The sequence below is a fragment of the Pongo abelii genome, chromosome 23 (assembly GCF_028885655.2).
Source record: "Pongo abelii isolate AG06213 chromosome 23, NHGRI_mPonAbe1-v2.0_pri, whole genome shotgun sequence".
NCBI lineage: Eukaryota > Metazoa > Chordata > Mammalia > Primates > Hominidae > Pongo > Pongo abelii.
In genome coordinates this window covers 49,080,068-49,095,086 of record NC_085929.1, presented here as the reverse complement: position 1 = coordinate 49,095,086, position 15,019 = coordinate 49,080,068, and the positions used below count along the sequence as shown (strand labels likewise).

The 15,019-nt window shown below is 54.2% G+C and overlaps 2 protein-coding genes and 1 non-coding gene across 5 annotated transcripts in view; 2 read left to right on the top strand and 1 right to left on the bottom strand.

Annotated features, from left to right (window-relative positions):
* LOC100432996 (NADH-cytochrome b5 reductase 3) overlaps positions 1-5,713 on the top strand; it is a 30,342-nt gene extending 24,629 nt beyond the window's left edge. The window contains exons 8-9 of the mRNA XM_024239735.3: positions 425-524; positions 4,580-5,713. Of these exons, the coding sequence (XP_024095503.1) occupies positions 425-524; positions 4,580-4,752 (273 nt within the window). The 3' untranslated portion in view covers positions 4,753-5,713. The remainder of the gene's footprint in view (positions 1-424; positions 525-4,579) is intronic.
* Positions 5,714-9,963: 4,250 nt separating this feature from the next.
* On the bottom strand, positions 9,964-10,113 carry LOC112130700 (U12 minor spliceosomal RNA). Its single transcript, XR_002912932.1, has one exon. It is a non-coding gene; the product is annotated as a U12 minor spliceosomal RNA (small nuclear RNA).
* Positions 10,114-10,344: 231 nt separating this feature from the next.
* Positions 10,345-15,019, top strand: part of POLDIP3 (DNA polymerase delta interacting protein 3) — a 30,045-nt gene continuing 25,370 nt past the window's right edge. Inside the window, exon 1 of one of the 3 annotated variants that reach the window (XM_009234448.3) lies at positions 10,345-10,566. In XM_009234448.3, coding sequence (XP_009232723.1) covers positions 10,508-10,566 — 59 coding nt within the window. In that variant the 5' untranslated portion in view covers positions 10,345-10,507. The remainder of the gene's footprint in view (positions 10,567-15,019) is intronic. The other 2 variants (XM_009234449.3, XM_054543566.2) reach the window with 2 other exon arrangements.

Below are 15,019 nucleotides of genomic sequence, written 5' to 3'. Positions count from 1 at the left end.
GAGCCTTCTCACGGGGCCGTTGCTCATTGTATGTGTTACACCCGCTCCCGGGCTGACCGCCTGGAGTATCTTGGCGCATTTCCCGTCTCTTCCCTGTTTTCTGTCACGCAGCTCAGCTGCCTTTAGTTTTTTTCATTTTTCCCACTCTCAGGACATCGAGCCCATTTCCCCACAACAGCAGAAGCAGTTCACACACTGAGTTTCTAGCGAACGCCTTCGCCCCATTGGCAGCAGCTTTGAGGGGCTCCTTAGGCTAGACAAAGAGAGAGGGGTGCCAGGGTGATCTCTGGCCGAGTCCCCTCCTGGAAGCTCCGCAAGCGTGTGGCCCGCAGGCGGGCGTGATGACCAGGCGTGTCTCTGTTGAGTGTCTCCAGGGGCAGTCTGCCACCCATCGTTCCTGACCGCCTGGCCCTGTCCCTTGTAGACTGAGAAGGACATCCTGCTGCGACCTGAGCTGGAGGAACTCAGGAACGAACATTCTACGCGCTTCAAGCTCTGGTACACGCTGGACAGAGCCCCTGAAGGTGAGCGAGGGAGGCCCCTCACTGGGTGGGTGGGAGGTGCCAGCCCACAGTTCACCTTTGCCCAGCCATTTGTGGCATTGAGCCTTTGGACAATGTCTGGCACTCACTATGGCCCTGTGGGAGGCAGGTGATATGGCCCCGTCTCACAGATGAGGAACGAGGGCTCACTGAAGCCACACAGCTGGAAACCACCACAGCCCGGCCTGGAACCCAGGTCCTCGCCTCCAGAGGCAGAGTCCTTTCCCGGGCGCACTGCACTGCCCAGCTGGGCAGAGAAGGCCGGCGTCCCCTCCCTGGGCGGGGCTCACTTCGGGGCAAGTCTCGGGGCAGCAGTGGCGGCTGCTGCTTCCACGTCCCGGCGTGCATACTCTTAGGTGCTGCCGAGTACACCAAGGCCATCTTCTCTCCCATTGTCAGCCCTGGGGAGTGGGCTGGGCCGACGTTGGGGTTACCCTTGTTCCACCTGTCCATGGCTGAGCTGCTTGCCAAGGGAGGCACCAAGGCCATCTTCTCTCCCATTGTCAGCCCTGGGGAGTGGGCTGGGCCGACGTTGGGGTTACCCTTGTTCCACCTGTCCATGGCTGAGCTGCTTGCCAAGGGAGGCACCAAGGCCATCTTCTCTCCCATTGTCAGCCCTGGGGAGTGGGCTGGGCCGACGTTGGGGTTACCCTTGTTCCACCTGTCCATGGCTGAGCTGCCTGCCAAGGGAGTTGTGGGAGAGCCACGCTGGAGGCAGCGAGTGAGGGCAGCCCCACCCCCACCACTTGCATTGAGGTTGCCTCTGGGAGTTAAAGCGTCCTTCCCTTTTCGGCTTCAGATAGAGATGTAGGTATAAGTAATATCTCAATTTCTTCTTTGCTGTAAGAAAAGCAAAGCTCAGCCTTCCCTAGGAGTCATTCTGGTGATGTTTAGCTTCAGGGCTGAGAGACTAGGGAGTGGCGGGGACTGCGGTAGATTGGAGTGCATCTACCTGGTCCGGAGGACACAGCCCCATCCGCCGTGGGCAGTCCTGCTGTGGAGTATAGCCCAGTGTGGCCAGGGCCTCTGCTTTTCAAGAGAAGCTGGGGACCTGCATTTTCTGGGAAATTTCTAAGCGTTGGAAGCACCATTTTCGAAAACCCGTGTGAGCGCCAGTTTGGGGTCTCATGTCCTGCCATCTGCCCCTGCTTTGCCTCCGGCACTTCCTACGGCCCCACAGTTTCCCCAGGACTAATCCACAGTGGGGGGCGCACACCCTCTGCTGATGATCCACAGCAGGGGGTGCATACCCTCTGTTGATGAGGGAGCTCTGTCTACACCACCCTGCGCTCCTCTCAGAAAGGAGCACATGGGCTCCGCAACTTGCACCACCTGGCTGGTACCTAGGAGCTGGGTCACCTCGGCCCATCCCTGAGGAGGAGCCGCCCTTCTCAAATGACCAGCTTGGGTTCCAGGCCTCCAGGCTGAGAGAGCCAGGCCTGGAGGGGGCGGTGGATGTGTGGGTTGTCACCGTGTCCAGCCTCCGGTTGGACCTGCTGTCCTGGGTCAGCCCACCCCCTCCAGATCGGCTGCTCCACCTGGTGTGCTCATGAAGCCAACCTGACCCCGAAGCTGACCTTCCAGTGGGGGAGGCAGAGGACTAATGGGAAACAGGTTTCTTAGTAAATTATAGCGCAGTTATGGTGGCAGGATTCCTGTGATGTGGGGGGCCAAGCAGAGCCAGGCAGCGGCTGGAGCGGAGGTTGGCCAGGGCACTGGCTCTGGGAGTCTAGCTGCTGTTTCTCTTCTACTAAAGAAAGGAGCAGGCCAGGCATGGTGACTCATGCCTGTAATCCCAGCATTTTGGGAGGCCGAGGCAGTCGGATCACGAGGTCAAGAGATCGAGACCATCCTGGCCAACATGGTGAAACTCCATCTCTACTAGAAATACAAAAATTAGCTGGGCGTGGTGGCGCGTGCCTGTAGTCCCAGCTACTCGGAGGCTGAGGCAGGAGAATCACTTGAACCCGGGAGGTGGAGGTTGCAGTGAGCCGAGATGGCACCACTGCACTCCAGCCTGGCGACAGAGCGAGACTCTGTCTCAAAAAAAAAAAAAAAAAAAAAGCATTTTATCCTGTACCCATGTGTCAGTCTAAAGGGAGGAAGTGATAGGCAGCTTTGCTCCCTTCTGACTGCAGTTTCTAATAGCATGGGCGGGGCCAGCTTGCTGTGAGGCAGGGTTTAGCCCCATCCGGATTCCAGATGACTGATCCAGATCCCTGGTGCGCCCAGGAGCCCCCTGCCGTGTGGCCAGAGCAAGGCCTGGTCCCCCAGGGAGGGGCCAATGCTGACGCCTGGTGGCAACAGGCAGCAGCACATGCACCACCACCTAGGGACAGTTACCAGCCAATGAGAGGAATAGTTGGGTGATCTAGCATTTTTCGTGTACATTTGTTGCCACTGTGACTCACAATTAAGACTAGTCGAGGTACTGCTGTAGCATTAGATGTAAGCTGAAATTCAGAGGTTGAGAAAGAAAGTGGTAACGGGCCAGTCTGGCTGTACCGTAGCTAAGCGAAGGATGAGGAGAGCCCCAAGGACTCCAGGCAGGGGCAGTGACTGTTTCCCCCACAGAGCCACTTCCAGGACAGGTACAGAGAAAAATACACTAAGCCATGCATGGTGGCATGCACCTGTAGTCCCAGCTACTCAAAGCTAAGGCAGGAGGATCACGTGAGCCCAGGAGCTCCAGGCTGGAGGGCATTATGATCACACCTGTGAATAGCCACTGCCTGCCAGCTGGGGCAACATAGCCAATTCCTGTCTCTTAAAAACACACAGACACACTAAAAAGAAATTGCTGTGAAATTGAAAGGTGTCTTACATACCTGCACATTTTGTACACTAGCAAATACAGTTTATGCCCATGCAGCTTTTACAAGGTACTTTCAGATCCACTTCGGATCCATTGCCCAGCTATAAAAATATTTTCTGTGCCTCGCCTTGTTCCAGAGGGATTTTAGCAGGCTTACAAAGACTCATCTGGTGAGTCAGAGTGGCACAAATGGAAAGTGGGAGTGAAAGAAAAACAAGTGCAGGGCTATAAAATGAATGGAATCAGGACTGGGGTTTGTACAAAAACGGGCTATAATGCATGCTTGCTGTGAATGGGCCATGCGTATCACTCCAGGCTTCCCAGCAGCCAAGGTGAAAAGAGAAATGTGGTCAGTTACTTAACTCATGGTGTCCATGAGATAAAGAGGACCCCCTTGCTCAGCATGGTAGACTCTTCCTGGTTCCAGGGCAAGCTGGGACTGCTTTGGCCCTTCCCCGTCAGGACCTTCATAGCGTGGACTGTATGCTGTAAACTTGGGCCGTCTAGGCAGGGTGTCTGTGTCAGCCAGTGCCAGCCCGTGCCAGCCCTCCTGGCCTGAGGCTTCAGCAGCTTTTCTCTTGGTGTTGAGGGCTGTGGGGTGGCTGTTTCTGGTTGCTAAGGATAGAGACCAGCCATATCATCGTGGGCACTCAGGGCTTGAGGGGGCAGGACACACAGCTGTGGATGAGACTTGATTCCTCATGGGCCGACATCTCTTGGGGAGTCACAGTGGGCTCATGGAGGTGGGGGCAGTTAGAGACTGTCACCCTGACCAGCCTGGGACAGAGCACCAGCCTGGGGACCTCTGGATCCTGGAAGGTACATCTCAGTCCTGTCCCTGCCTCATTGTGTGACCTTGAGCAACTCTGGGTCCTCTGGGCCTCAGTTGCCATATCTGTAAAATGGGATTCATATTTCCCGCCCTGTCCACTCACTGGGCTGTTCCAAGGGCTGCACGGGAGGCCAAGTGCAAGCAAAGGGCTTCGCAAACTGTGAAGTGCAGTCAGGGGAACCATGATGGGCTTTGTACACTGGTTTCAGGCTGCAGGGCCTGTGGCCATAGGCTTGAGTCAGGGTTGGGGGCAGGGGGTCCTGGTGACAGTTTGCTGGGATCAGCCTGTCCATTCTTCAGCATTTAAGGAATTCACCGCCTAGGGTTGGTCAGTCAGCAGGTTGGTGACCACGCAGCCACACGTCAGCTTACCTGTCTCTCACCCCACAGCCTGGGACTACAGCCAGGGCTTCGTGAATGAGGAGATGATCCGGGACCACCTTCCGCCCCCAGAGGAGGAGCCGCTAGTGCTGATGTGTGGCCCCCCACCCATGATCCAGTATGCCTGCCTTCCCAACCTGGACCGCGTGGGCCACCCCAAGGAGCGCTGCTTCGCCTTCTGAGGGCCGGGCACGGTCACACGGCCACCCACCCCGCGCACCCCACACCCTGTTCACGCTCACCCAGTCACCTCCCCACATCGCACACTGGGGCCTCGGGTTCAGCCTGGCCTGCCCGTGTCCTGGTGAATCACCCGGCTGAGCAGGCCCCCGGGGCCCCTTCGGGAGCAGGGCTGTGTCCCAGGTGGGCCACGGCTGAGCCTTCAGAGTAGGTCCTGCCTGGCACTTAACTGGTCCTTACCAGAGACACCCAGCCCCATCCCTGTCCTCATGACCCCTCGTTCACCCCACACACACACTACAAGGCTGAGGGCTGCCAGCAGCCCCGTCTGCCCACCATTCCCGGCGGTGGACCACAGTCGGGATGTCAGCAGACACACATGGGCAGCCCAAAGCTGCAGGTGCCAGGGCCCACCCCAGCCTCGCCTGTCATGCCTACTCCCACCTCAGGCCCAGGCCCAGGCCTCACCACCTGACACTGCGAGAGACATTGACACCAGAAAACCCTCTTGGGGGCGCTGCTCCCTACCCCAGGGCCCTGGCCAGCCGGGAGCTTGGCTCTCCTCTGGCTAGAGTGGGAAGCGGGGGCTGGCCACGGGGCCCTCCCAGAACCTCAGCATTTCCTTCCAGCCCATCCAAACACTGAGGCAGCCTTGGGGAACCCCGAGCTGGGGGGTCGGCAGCCCGCTGCACCGCCTCAGGGTTTTGGGGTCCTGGGCTGGGGCCACCATCCCTGATAGCAGAACTCCCACAACCACATGTATTTATTCCTCTGTCCTAAACCGTCCCCTCCTTCCCTCACCCCCAGCACAGGGGGATTCTGAGCAGTGCCTCTTGTCTGAGGGACATATCGGTGACCTCGACGTTGCCTTTAGACTACAGTTGTGTTAGCCTCTTGCGTATCGGCTTTTTCAGAGTCATTTATGAGCAGAAAAAAAAAGAAGTAAAACTTTGCTAATATTAACCCTTCTCTAGCTCCTCGAGGGTCTGTGACCTGCGTCACACGGGGTGAGGGGGTCAGGAAAGGGCTGGGGAAGACCTAGCATTTTGTTTTTCTTCTTCTTTCTTTCTTTTTTTTTTTTTGAGATGGAGTCTCCCTCTGTCACCCAGGCTGGAGTGCAGTGGCATGATCTCAGCTCACTACAACCTCCGCCTCTCGGGTTCAAGCGATTCTCCTGCCTTAGCCTCCTGAGTAGCTGGGACTAAAAGTGCCCACCACCACACCCAGCTAGTTTTTGTATTTTTAGTAGAGACGGGGTTTTGCCATGTTAGCCAGGCTGGTCTCGAACTCCTGACCTCAAGTGATCCACTCACCTCAGCATCCCAGAGTGCTGGGATTACAGGCGTGAGCCACTGCACCTGGCTCCAGCATTTATTTTTGATGTATCTTTGTGGTAGAAAATTTGGAAAGTGCAGAGAAGTATACACAGGAAGAAAAATTCCCAACCCCCAAAGGCAAACCAGCTGAAACCACGCAACCCCAGTCACCCCAATGCACTGCAAGGCCCAAAGGCAAACCAGCTGAAACCACGCAACCCCAGTCACCCCAAGGCACTGCGAGGCCCAAAGGCAAACCAGCTGAAATCACGCAACTCCAGTCACCCCAATGCACTGTGAGGCCCAAAGGCAAACCAGCTGAAACCATGCCACCCCAGTCACCCCAATGCACTGTGAGGCCCAAAGGCAAACCAGCTGAAACCACGCCACCCCAGTCACCCCAATGCACTGCGAGGCTGCTGCCTCCTGTCAGGGTCAGATGAGCCTCGAGGCTCAGGGAAACCAGAGGATGCCATCTGCACGGTGGTAAGTTAAAGAGGGGATGAGGCAAGGTGGGTGTGGGGCTGTTCTTAAAATAGGGCAGCAGGAAGGCCCCAAGGAGATGGATTTGGGCTGGGATGGGAAGAGGGCTGGGACGGGAAGAGAGCTGGCCCTGCTGGGGTGGGTGGGTGTTCAAATGGTGGAAACAGCAGACGCAAAGGCCCTGCCGTTGGAACCAGCTTGTGGAATAAACTTTCAGAAACAGATCAAAGAAGGTGGGTGGCTGGAGGGGGCAGCGACGATGAGGCTGGAGAGAGAGGCAGGGCTAGGCTGGTGCTCCGGAGACTTGCTGGGTGGCCCCAGCAGCACAGTGAGGCCAGTGTGGCTGGAGGGGAGTGGGGAAGAAGAGGGGACGGGGCAGGTTCACAGGAAGGAGGGCCCAAGACCAACCTCGGGGACTAGGAGAGCCCTGTCTCCTCTCTCTCCACATTTTCCATTCTGTCTCTGGCCACCTCACTACCTACAGGGGCAGGAAAAGGAATCTCAGACCCAAAATGGCCTTCACACTGTGGCGGGGGACTGCTAGCAATGGACACGTGTTAGGTTTCATCCTCGTTTCTGTCCCTGTCTGAGGCTGAAAGGCACAGGATTTGAACTCAGGCCTGCCTGAGCCCACAAGAGGCTGCCTCCGGGACCTGGGAATAGGGGATGAATTGGACCCGATTCCCACCCTCTCCAGGTCTGTTTCCCCATTCAGAAAATGGGAGAGGGGTCTAGGGCAGCGATTCTCCATTCAGACTTGACACCTTTATTTATTATTTTTGAGACGGAGTCTCACTCTGTCTCCGAGGCTGGAGTGCAGTGACACAATCTCCCTGCAACCTCTGCCTCCCGGGTTCAAGCGATTCTTTTGCCTCAGTCTCTGGAATACCTGGGGATTACAGGCGTGCACCGCCACACCGGCTAATTTTTTTGTACTTTTAGTAGAGATGGGGTTTCACCATGTTGGTCAGGCTGGTCTGAAACTCCTGACCTCCGGTGACCCACCCTCCTCGGCCTCCCAAAGTGCTGGGATCACAGGCGTAAGCCACCATGCCCGGCCAACACCTTTAAAGTAACAGTTGTAACAGGCCCTTTACGCTGCAGAATTCACAGGCAGTGTCACCTACCTATGCGAAGAATTTTAAAAATCAACACAGCTCTAAATGAGTTATAAAAGAGCAAGAAAGAAGGCCGGGTGCGGTGGCTCATGCTTGTAATCCCAGCACTTTGGGAGGCCGAAGCGGGTGGATCACCTGAGGTCAGGAGTTCCAGACCAGCCTGGCCAACATGGTGAAACCCCATCTCTACTAAAAATACAAAAATTAGCAGGGCATGGTGGCGCGTGCCTGTAATCCCAGCTACTGGCGGTGCTGACGCAGGAGGATCGCTTGAAGCTGGGAGGCGGAGCTTGCAGTGAGCCGAGATCAAGCCACCGCACTCCAGCCTGGGCAACATAGCGAGACTCCGTCTGAAAAAAAAAAAAAGGAAAGGACTCCAGTGAAATGATTACTATTTTCCGCACGCAAACGCTAAGCTGGTCCCCGGGACACGTGGGGCAGGCGCAGAATCCCCGGAGTCGCGGCCGCAGACGCTGCCAGACTCTGCCGACTGGGGCGCGGCTTCCGGGCTCGAATTCTTCCGCTGCCGCGCAGCTGCTCTGCTGGAAATTCCGTTTGTTCCCACTGGGCAAAAAGTCCCGCGAGTCCACATAAGACAGGGAGTGTGGCCCTGGCTGGGAGGTCCGCAAGGGGCTTTCTCCACTCCAGGGATGACCGGGGACGTTGGGAGGGCCAGGGCCCCACCGGTCCCCACCTCCACGTGCCCGCCATCCCTGTCTTTGGGACCAAACGTCCAAACAAAGCTCTGAAATGCCCCGGGGGAGGGGCCATTCCAGACTTAGATTGCCTGTTTATGACAAAGTTGTGCTGGCTTTAAAAAAAAAGTCGGCCAGGCGCGGTGGCTCACGCCTGTTATCCTAGCACTTTGGGAGACCCAGGCGGGCAGATCGCCTGAGGTCAGTAGTTTGAGACCAGCCTGGCCAACATGGTGAAACCCCCGTCTCTACTAAAAATACAAAAATTAGCCGGGTGTGGTGGCACGAGCCTGTAATCCCAGCTACTCGGGAGGCTGAGACAGGAGAATCGCTTGAACCCGGGAGGCGGAGGCTGCAGTGAGCTGAGATCGTGCCACTGCACTCCAGCCTGGGTGACAGAGCGAGTCACCGTCTCAAAAATAAAAATAAAAATAAAATCGTCCTCCGCATCTGCCCTACACTGCCCAGCTGACCCCGTTGGCCGGCTTGTCCTCCTCCCACCTCTCGGGCCGTTCCTCCTGGCATGCCTGGAAGGGAGGAAAGGCTTAATGGTCCCGTTCTATGGGTGAGGAAAAGAGGCCTGGGAAAGGAGCCCGGCGTGGTGGGGCGGGCCTGTAATCCCAGCTACTCGAGAGGCTGAGGCAGGAGGACTGCAGGATCGCTCTTACCCAGTTTCTTTCTTTCTTTCGTTTTTCTTTTTCTTTTTCTTTTTTTTTTTTGAAACGGAGTCTTGCTCTGTCGCCTAGGCTGGAGTGCAATGGCGCGATCTCGGCTCACTGCAACCTCCGCCTCCCGAGTTCAAGCGATTCTTCTGCCTCAGCCGCGCCACCGCGCCTGGCTAATTTTTTTTTTTTTTTTTTTTTTTTTTTTTTTCAGTAGAGACGGGGTTTCTCCGTGTTGGCCAGGCTGGTCTCGACCTCCTGACTTCAGGTGATCCACCTGCCTCGGCCTCCCAAAGTGCTGGGATTACAGACATGAGCCACCGCTCCTGGCCTCTTACCCAGTTTCTGCACGGAGCTCCTGATGCCTGATGGCCAAGAGGACATAACCCCACCTGTTGTAAGGGCATGCAGTGTATTTTTAGTGATTGGACAAAATATGTGCCGAACACCTATCTCAGGCCTGGCGCATGCTGGAGGCTGGGGTTATATCAATGCAAAAGCCATTCCCTGTATTTAACACGTAAATGAATTCGTCTCTTTAACACTCCCAACGCCCTATAAATTATTTGCTCCATTTTACATATTAAACACTGTCACGAACTGAGCTGCTGTGTGAGGCCGGGGCCGGACGTATCTTTCTCAGGCACAGACAAGCGGTTATACAGGGAAGTTTGGGAGAACTGGGTAAGGCCGCACATACGGAAATTGCCAGTTTCGTGGGTCACAACGTCAATACTGTGGGCAACCTTAGACTAGCTCAATGCGCTGTTAGGGACAGTGATGAAGTGCAGAGCGTCCCCAGCCAAAGACGAGACTGCCTAGGAATTAGCGGCGCAGGCAACGGACAAAACAGCAGAAGAAGAGCACTCGCCACCTATCGACAAGAAACAGAAACAAGACTACCCCACACTCAGTCTATTTTTCAGATGTGAATGGGATCGGGCAGATCGCAACTCCCAGGCATCCCGCAAAGTAGGCGGGTCACCTCAGGGGCGACCTTTACCCGCTCAAAAATTCGTCTCACATTAGCAGTGAGGATTCGGGCGTCACCCCGAATCGTTATTTTCCTTACTCATAAGTTTAAGGCATGAAACAATAACACGCTTATTTCCCAGGTAATGAATTCTATTCTCATTACGCGTATGATGAGTATCTTAGTTGACTGCTGAGGTCATGATCCAGTTCCATTGAAGTTTGTCTTACTTGTTAATAATGTATTTTGTTGCTTTTCATCTAATTGTTTTTGTCGGGGAAAATAAATAATTCATAATGTGCCGATCTTCTGTATGCAGATGAGCAGCCAGCACCGCGAAGGCTCACGGGGAACGTCCCCGCCCCTTCCGGTTCTTGCCTGCTTTGAGCGGGCTGTCGCGAGAGTTGGTCCGCGGACGCCGGAAGTAGTTCGTCGCTGCGTAGCGGCCGAAGGGGAGGGCTCGCGGGCTGGGGGTGTCTCGACTGCCTTCGGCTTGCTCGGCGGAGCAAGATGGCGGACATCTCCCTGGACGAACTCATCAGGAAGCGCGGGGCGGCGGCGAAAGGACGGTGAGAGGCCTTTCCTTTCTTCGGGGTTTAGGGTCCGCGGCCTAGTGGAGCTCGAGGCGGGGGAGGTAGCCGCCTCGGAGTGACGCGGAGGACCGGGTGCGCCCGCCCCCAACCGCAGCCGCGCTCCTCATTGGCCGGTCGCTGCCGTCCCTGCCGCGGCCCTGACCGCCCGCCCACTGGCCGAGGCGCAGTCCCTCCGGCGGGCCTGGGAGGCCGACGGGGCCGCGGTTGCGACGGGGTGCCGCCTCGTGGACCTGAGGGGCTGCCCCTGGGGCCCCCGCGTTCCGGGGTCCTGGGGTCTCGGCGGCGCAGCCTCCTCGCCTGTCTGGACTGGCATTTGGGCCCCGCTCCGTGATCTCGGCGCTGCCTGGTCTCCACCCCATCTTAGAGTTGAGACAACCGAAGTTTAGTAGCAGAGAAGTGACTTGCTCCGACGGCCGAAGCTGAGGCGCAAGCCCAAATCCCTCTCCACGCGGCCTCTGTTAACACTCGCCTCCCTTTGTGCGGCGTTTTAAGTTTTCTGAGCCCGTTCATATACACGATGCCTCATTTGATCTTTTACAGTCCTGTTGTCTGCTAGCTATTCATGTTACCCCCCTTTTACTGATGGGGAACTTGAGGCTGGAAGTGGTAGAGTGACTTGCCCGAGGCCACGGAGAACTGAGCGGCGGGCTGAGCGCGATTTCAGTGCTGGCTGAGTTGGCCTCCTACATGGGCTTGAAAAACTGGTGGGTTGGGCAGCAGATTGGTTATTTCCTTAGGGAAAAGAAAGTGCTTGAGCTGGGTGAGGAGCCATGGAGGTGATTTGCAGTCATGTCTCCCAAACTTCCCCTACACCATTAAATGTTATTAGTCATTTCAAGCCTTTGTGAACTGAATTCACCTGTATGAAGAAGTGAAAACTTTGCCCAATAGTTTCCCAACACACATTAAGTTTAAATGTCTTTGTAAATAGCCAGGATGTAAATATGTTAGATACTGCTTTCTCAGACATTTGTTCTCTCAGCAGATGTTTATTTTTATTTTTTATTTTATTTTTTTGAGACCAAGTGTTGCTCTGTCGCCCAGGCTGGAGTGCAGTGGTGCGATCTCGGCTCACTGCAACCTCCACCTCCCCGGTTCCAGCGATTCTCCTGCCTCAGCCTCCCAAGTAGCAGGGACTACAGGTGTGCACCACCACGCCCGGCTAGTTTTTGTATTTTTAGTAGAGACGGAAGTTTCACTATGTTGGTCAGGCTGGTTTCGAACTCCTGACTTCAGGTGATCCTCCCGCCTCGGCCTCCTAAAGTGCTGGGATTACAGGCGTAAGCCACCGGCCCGGCCATTCAGCAGATGTTTATTAATACCACCCGTATGCCTGTGGCTAGGTTTTTCTCCTGATGTCTGAAATGTATCCCTCACCTCCTTCCCCATCCTGGACACTTGTATCAACTACAACTGCCACCACCACCTCATAATTCGCAGCCAGCACTTACCTGGCTTCTGGTTCATAACGGGCACACATTAGTATTTGTTTCCTCAACTACTGACGGTGAAAGCTCTCTCAGATCTCCATCTAGTGACTGATGTGAAGTTGGCGCTGGCTCCTCTGGCCACTTCTAAGTCCGTCCAGGTTTTGTAGGTTCCTTTGGAAGCGACAGAATGATCCACACCAGGTTCTTCTCTCTCTGAGGTCACTCCCCCAGTTTCTGACTGCAGGTGGACTGCACTGTAGTCTATTTGATCTGTACGTTTTTGGGTTTAGTGTGTGCAGAGTTTTGTGTTGGGCAGTAGGTGGGGCTGCAGGAATGGGGTGGGGGGTATGTGTGGATCCACAGGAACAGGGGCCTTGCAGCTGGATACACCTGGCACTTGCCACTGTTGGGTTCTGTTTCCCTGGCCAGGGGGCTTCTGAACTAGGCAGTTTCCTCACTTATAATGGTGATTCCTGGTTGAGGGCGATTAAATGTGAGAAGGGTTTTTTTTTTTGTTTTTTTGAGATGGAGTCTCACTGTATTGCCCAGGCTGGAGTGCAGTGGCACAGCCTTGGCACACTGCAACCTCTGCCTCTTGGGTTTAAGCGATTCTCCTGTCTCAGCCTCCCAAGTAGCTGGGATTACAGGTGCCCGACACCACGACTGTCTAATTTTTGTATTTTTAGTAGAGATGGGGTTTCACCATGTTGGCCAGGCTGGTCTCAAACTCCTCACCTCAGGTAATCCACCCACCTTGGCCTCCCAAAGTCTTGGGATTACAGGCATGAGCCACTGCGCCGAGCCAGAAGGTATGTTTTAAAGTTTGTGCCATGTGGCAAATGTTCAGCAAAGGCTGGTAATTATTTTGGACCTTTCCTTAAAGGAATAGAAGCACACAATGCACCTGGAGCATAGGTGAGCACTGGGACTCTAGAGTCAGACCGCCAAGGTTCAAATCCCTGCTTCTCCCACTTTCCGTAGAACCGTCTGCAAGTTACTTAACCATTCCTTGCCTCTCTTTCCTTATCTACAAATCATGGGTAATATCTACTTTATTGGGTTATTGCTAGGACTAAGTGAATTAATATACCTAAAGTGCATTGAAAAGTTCCTGACAACGGGCACTTAAGTGCTTGATAGACGTTAGCTTTCGTTATTGTCATTGAAGGCTTCTTAAAGTAAAGGAGTAACATGATTCAATTTTTAGCATGAAAATATTTCTTTGCCATTATGTGAGGATTGGATTGGGGCAAAGAGTGCAGGCAGAGAGACTAGCATGGAAGAACCTGGAGTGCATGCTGAGTTTAAGTTAAATCTTCTGGAAACTCCATTTTTATCTCACTTGCACAGCCAACAAAGAAAAACTAGATCCAGTGGTCCCTGTTAAGAGAATGTGAAATATCTGAACAAATTCAATGAACAGATGTCATTTCCTGCAGTAAGTTTATTTTTATTTTATTTCTTTATTTTTTTTGAGCTGGAGTCTCACTCTGTTGCCTAGGCTGGAGTGCAATGGCACGATCTCAGCTCACTGCAACCTCTGGCTTCTGGGTTCAAGCGATTCTCCTGCCTCAGCCTCCCAAGTAGCTGGGACCATAGGCACGCGCCACCACGCCTCGTTAATTTTTTTGTATTTTTAGTAGAGATGGGGTTTCACCGTGTTGGTCAGGCTGGTCTGGAATTCCTGACCTCAAACGATCCACCTGTCTCAGCCTCCCGAAGTGCCACCGTGCCTGGCCATACATTCTATTTACATAGCACCTAGAGGAAATCTGCATACTTGGAACTTTGGTTTTAATGTTGCGTGGATATTCCAGGAAGAATTTTGTTGTTTAAGAAAGCTTTTTTCCTCTTAGTAGAAATAGCCAAAGATCCAGCTTGCAGAAGTGTAAATAACCTCTTTTCCCACCACTCTGCTCACTTTGTTTCCTGTGATCCCAAGGATCACATTTGTGGAATGTGCTTGTTCTCAAAAGCAGCCATTCTGTTTTGTGTTCCTCACACCTTGTGAGTCAAGAAAAGGGTCTTAGCTGGATGCAGTGGTTGCTCATGCCTGTAACTGCAGCTGTGTGGGAGGCTAAGGCAGGAGGATTGCCTGAGTTCAAGGCTGCAGTGAGCCATGCTTGCACCACTGCACCCCAGCCTGGTTGACGGAGCAAGACCTCATCTCTTTAAAAAAGAAAGAGTCATTACCATTATTATTACCTAGCCCTCCAATTAATTATTAAAAGATTCCTTGACTAATGGGAAATGATTGAACCAGAAGGGGGTGGTTTTGAGTGATACCTTCCTCCATGGTGAGGTGCTATCTTTCCTCACCCCAGCACATCTCCAGTGACTTTAGTTGTGAAAGATCCATAGAGAGTCTCCTCAGGATAGCATTAGGCACCACTTGCAGTGCTGGCCTGCCCCTCATGTTGTTTTTTTCCTTTATTTATTTGAGACAGGATCTTGCTCTGTCATCCAGGCTGGAGTGCAGTGGCAAGATCACGGCTCACTCCAACCTCTGCCTCCTGGGCTTAAGCAGTCTTCCTGCCTCAGCCGGCCGGGTAGCTGGGATCACAGGCATATGCCATCATGCCTGGCTAATTATTTTTGTATTTGTTGTAGAGACAAGGTCTCGCCATGTTGCCCAGGCTGGTTTCAAACTCCTGGACTCAAGCAGTCCTCCTGCCTCTGCCTCACAAAGTGCTGGGGTTACAGGTGTGAGCCACTGTGCCCAGCAGTTTCTTCCTTTAGATATGAGGGCATCCCCAGTTAAGTCAGTTGACATGTCCCCTCTTGTTAGTTTGATGAGTTTAACCCTCAGCGGATAGCTTTCTGTCAGCTGCCTCCAAGCAGTTCAGTGTGGCAGCCTTGAGTGTGCTGGAGGCTGGAGTTGAGCAGCTCTTTGGGCCAGACACCTCATCTGGGGAGTCCTTGGAGCTGGAAGTGGGAGGTTGTGGGGGGACAGAGTGGATTGTAAACTTTGCATTTCAGCCCAGGACTCTGGTCCTGGT